Source organism: Lynx rufus, unplaced genomic scaffold (assembly GCF_022079265.1).
Source record: "Lynx rufus isolate CCGP_SWC_20201006 ecotype Redwood Valley unplaced genomic scaffold, mLynRuf1.p SCAF_2, whole genome shotgun sequence".
NCBI lineage: Eukaryota > Metazoa > Chordata > Mammalia > Carnivora > Felidae > Lynx > Lynx rufus.
Genome location: NW_025814834.1, coordinates 57,509,093 through 57,513,811, shown reverse-complemented (window position 1 = coordinate 57,513,811; position 4,719 = coordinate 57,509,093). Strand labels below are relative to the sequence as shown.

General features: G+C 53.0%; 1 protein-coding gene across 1 annotated transcript; it reads left to right on the top strand.

Annotated features, from left to right (window-relative positions):
- Positions 1–1,618: 1,618 nt before the first annotated feature.
- On the top strand, positions 1,619–2,940 carry HOXD4 (homeobox D4). The gene is made up of 2 exons (XM_047084870.1): positions 1,619–2,054; positions 2,600–2,940. Exons 1-2 carry the CDS (start codon positions 1,619–1,621, stop codon positions 2,938–2,940), a joined length of 777 nt encoding a protein of 258 aa, XP_046940826.1.
- The last annotated feature ends 1,779 nt before the right edge of the window (positions 2,941–4,719 follow it).

The window sequence follows — 4,719 nt, the reverse complement described above, 5'->3', positions numbered from 1 at the left end:
TTGCCCCTGCACTGGGAAGAAGAATGGGCAGAGGATATTCTCCTCTTGCATCTTTTCTCCTGCCACTAAGGGCATTTGCTCCTTTCTGGAAAATACCACTTGATAAGGGGGAGGGGGTGGATCTAGAGAGGAGGGTAATAAAGCCCCCATTTCTGGGATGGATTATTTTTTCTTCTTTTCTTTCTTTCTTAAGAAGAGTGTCCTGTCTCCTTGGCTGCTCGGTAACTCCGGCCCTGGTGCAAGGATGGGGAACTCGTTGCTGCAAATTGTCACCGAGCTCTTCAAGCTACCTGAATCCTCTCTGAAAGTGCGAGTGGCTGCGTCGGGCCGGTGATGGCTCCGAGGAAGAGGCCGGGGCTGGCAGCGGTCTGGGTACCCACTCTAGGTGAAACCCGGAGGTAGTAACGTTGTCTATATATACCCTGTAGAACCGAATTTGTGTGGTATCCACATAGTCACAGATTCGATTCTAGGGGAATATATGGTCGATGCAAAAACTTCATGTTTCTCCGAAATAGCCATAGTCGGAAGCTGAGGCCAGAGGCAGCCGGGTGCGGGTCAGTTTCCTTTCTGTTTTATTACCTTAGACTCCAGGAAGATGGACTGAGCCTGGTGACACGGGGGGAGCCTTTTCCCCGAAGCCCCTCACGTTTAAACAGAGGTTCCCGTGTAAACCCTTAATTGGTTGCATGAATGCAGGGCCAAAGGGCTAGCTTTTGGGGAACTGGGGAGCAAGGTGGAAAGCCAGGTAGCCCCAGCCCCAACTCTGCCCTCAAGGAGCATGAAGTGAGGTCAGAGGGTGCCCAGTGAGGAGGCTCACAGGTCGTTGACTGCCACGTGGGAAAAGGGAGTGCAGGGTCCTTTGGAGCCTATCTGGGTGAGGTGGGGGTACCATCATCACCTTCCAGGCCCACCCCTCAGCTGTATGAGCTGGGTGGAGGGCGGTCTTGCCATACCTGTAAGACCGACTTTGGCTAAAAGCACTCCATCCTGGGCACTCACAGCAAGCTTGGCAGTTACTCATCGCCTGATTTGATTCGGGCCCGCCAGACTGTTGTAACTTTTGGGTGACCCTGAGGAAGACAAAGCCAGGACTCGGCCTTTGTATGGCAGAGTCCCCGTTCCCGCGGGCGGGAGCCCTGCCTGCCTGGGGTGCTCTGCCCAACTCAGAGGCTGCCTCACCCACCGGCCTTTTGGCATTCTGCAGCCTGACAGAGTTGGGGTTTCACTCCCCCTTGAACTGTACCCATTTTGGGGGGCTGTATTTCAGCGGGGGTGAGTGGAGAGGACACTGGAGGTTAACAAAGTCAGTGGCAGACAAAAGCTGGGATTACCTGCCAGGAATGAGGGTGCAGGGAATTGGAGAACTACACTAACATCTGGCGGGGGCCCTCAAATGTGCCATGGCGAGTCACTTGATTACACGTATGTTATTTAGTTAAATTTGTGAAAATTATGAGATGCTCACCAACCCGGTGATAAACTCGCTTCCTCGCTATTGGCTGGCTTGGTCACATGGCCGCCAACTTTATTCAGTTGACAGCAAGTAGGAGGGCCCTATGGAAGGAGAAAAAAAGACAACACGAGAAAAATTAGTATTTTCTACCTTCTGAAATTAATGGCCATGAGTTCGTATATGGTGAACTCCAAGTATGTGGACCCCAAGTTCCCTCCGTGCGAAGAATATTTGCAGGGCAGCTACCTAGGCGAGCAGGGCGCCGACTACTACAGCGGAGGCGTGCAGGGTGCAGACTTCCAGCCCCCGGGGCTCTACCCACGGCCCGACTTCGGTGAGCAGACCTTCGGAGGCGGCGGGCCCGGGCCCGGCTCGGCGCTACCCACGCGGGGTCACGGGCAAGAACCCGGCGGCCCCGGTGGCCACTACGGAGCCCCAGGAGAGCCGTGCCCCGCGCCCCCGGCGCCGCCGCCCGCGCCTCTGCCCAGCGCCAGGGCCTGCAGCCAGCCGGGCGGCCCCAAGCAGCCGCCCCCCGGGACGGCACTCAAGCAGCCCGCGGTGGTCTACCCATGGATGAAGAAGGTGCACGTGAATTCGGGTAAGGCATGGTCCAGCGACCTCTCAGTCCCCACCCCAGCCTGGAGGCCTGGGCCCCCGAGAGGGGGTGCGAGTGGGTGGGGGCTTGTGGGGCTTCAATGGGCGCCGCAATTACTCTCTCCATAAATTTTTATAGCTGAGGGAGCAGGCCGGGACCATGTGGCTGGCTGCTTGGCTGTGGGCGAAAAAGGGGGTGGAGATGGGGGTGGGGTGGGGGAGGACTCCATTTTCAGAGCGGACGGAACCTGGTAGAGGAGGAGAGGGGGGTTTTCCAAAATGCTAGGGAATTCCGGAGCTCTCGGTGGGCCAGGGAGATGGGAGCACGTAAGGGGATCCCCGCCCCGGAGCCTGGGGGAGTGGGTGGGTGGGAGTGAGCGGGTGCGCTGGGTACAGAGGACGAGAGGGCGGGAGGGAGGAAGGGAGCGGGCTGGGGAGTGCGCTGGGAGGGCCGCGGGCCTCGGGCACGCCAGGAAGTGAGCGGCAGTGGCGAGGGCCCCAAGAGGAGCCGGGCGCTGACCTGACCGTGCTGTCTGTTTTGTCTCGCAGTGAACCCCAACTACACTGGCGGGGAGCCCAAGCGGTCTCGGACGGCCTACACCCGGCAGCAAGTCCTAGAACTGGAAAAAGAATTTCATTTTAACAGGTATCTGACCCGGCGCCGTCGGATTGAAATTGCTCACACCCTGTGTCTCTCTGAGCGCCAGATCAAGATCTGGTTCCAGAACCGGAGGATGAAGTGGAAAAAAGACCACAAGCTGCCCAACACCAAAGGCAGGTCCTCGTCCTCGTCCTCCTCTTCCTCCTCCTCCTGCTCCTCCTCAGCTGCCCCAGGCCAGCATTTGCAGCAGCTGGCCAAGGACCACCACACGGACCTGACGACCTTGTAGAAGTGGGGACCCTGGGCCCATTCCTCCCTGCGCTCCCGGCTGAGCCGAAGCTGCGGGGGCAGGCCAGGCTTGCTGTCACCTCCCTGGGCTCTAAGGTACTGTGGGGTGGACCTGGGATACGCAGGCCGCCCTCGGACTAGGTTAGCATCCTGCCCGAGGGCAGCCCCCTCCCTGAAGCGGGATGGGGGTGGGAGGGGGGCGGGATTCTCTCTCTAAGTATATTATCATATGGCAGGAGCTACTGAGAACATAAACCTTGGCGAGTCATTAAACTTATGAAAATCTCTGCTGTTGGATTTTGAATTTGCAAATGAAGGTTGGATGCTTTATCCCAGTGTGAATTTGAACATCCTCCCCCACCCCACCCCTCCAGGGATCTTGGTGGCTTAATAAAGTGGGGGAGTTGAGGCAGCAGGTTGGCCATCCCTGTGCTAGGTGCTTTCAGTGGAAACAGGAAAGCTGGGCCAGGATTTCTGAACTTTCTGGGTTATCTGTATAATTTCCGGTGTGAAAAAAATATTTTGCTCCCGGTGGCCCCATGCCCAAAGAAATGAGTCTAAGAAGGAAGTGGAAATGGGTTGGGTTATTTTATGTTTAGATTATATTTGCTTAAATATTTATTTGTTGGGGGATGGGGGACAGAAATAACTGACATCTTAATGCCAAAAATCTTAAGAAGGTGAAAGGGGCTGAGTTTCAGGGAGAAGAATCAGAGATGTGTGGACTAACTTCTGGCTCTAACCGGCATTTTGAACTCCACCCCTCCCCACTCCCCGGAAATGTGTGTAGGGGGCCCTTAACCCTTTTAGAGGGAAGCAAAGGGTCCACTCAAAGTTGAGTTCTTGAAAATATATTTCCACATGTGCTTTTTTCAGCACTGTGCTTACAACTAGTTCTGGGTGATTAAAGGAAAGGGAAAAGAGAAAGAAACAAATGGTCCAACATTTTCCTTCTGGGGAAAGAAAACAACACCTCTATGTTCTGGGTCATTAGATAGTGACTGAATTTTCTATTCCAACTGGATTCCAAATGCTGGATTCCAAATAACCCATGTAGCAGTATTTTATAGGAATTGGTGTACGGCCTATATGGGAGAGGGGGTGTGTGGTGGGGAGAAAGTGGGAAGGTGGGGAAATCTTGCTGTAAAAAAGAAAGAGAACACTAATTGAATCTAGAAGCCCACAAAAGTTGGTCTTAGGGTTTTTTTCCCTGAAGTTTTTTTATTTTTTAAACAAGTGTAAGGAAGTTTTTCTCAACCCATTGATTAGAAGCAGAGATTGTAAAAGTATAAAAGTTTTAGGCCCTCCTCCTTGCCTTAAGAATAGTGGTTTCATAACAATCACTCTCAAACAACAGAGGAGTGATGTTCTTTAGTCATTTTTCTTATGCCTTGCCTGAGGATTCAAGGCTCATTTTTCTAAAATGCTGACCCTTAAGGCTAAGGGGTGGGGGGGGGGGAAGAGTCAAAGGGAATGGCCAGAGTTCATATACTCAAATGAAACAGACTTTGGAAGTTTAAACCCCAAAGCTGTGGGCTCCAAAAAGAAACCCCTGGTTGTAGCTACCAAAAAGTGACAAAAGAGGGGAGGGAAAAAGGATGAGCTTGAAAGAGAGATTAAGAATTGGAGCTATTTTTTTTTCAGTGCTTCAGAATGCTTTATAAAGTTCAGAGATAATTTTTTAAATATATTTAAGTGGAGGGAGAAAAAAAAAGACTTTTTCTGCACGCATGTTCTTTGGTGTCTCCTGAGAGCTGAGAGCAGGTATTCACTGGAGTCC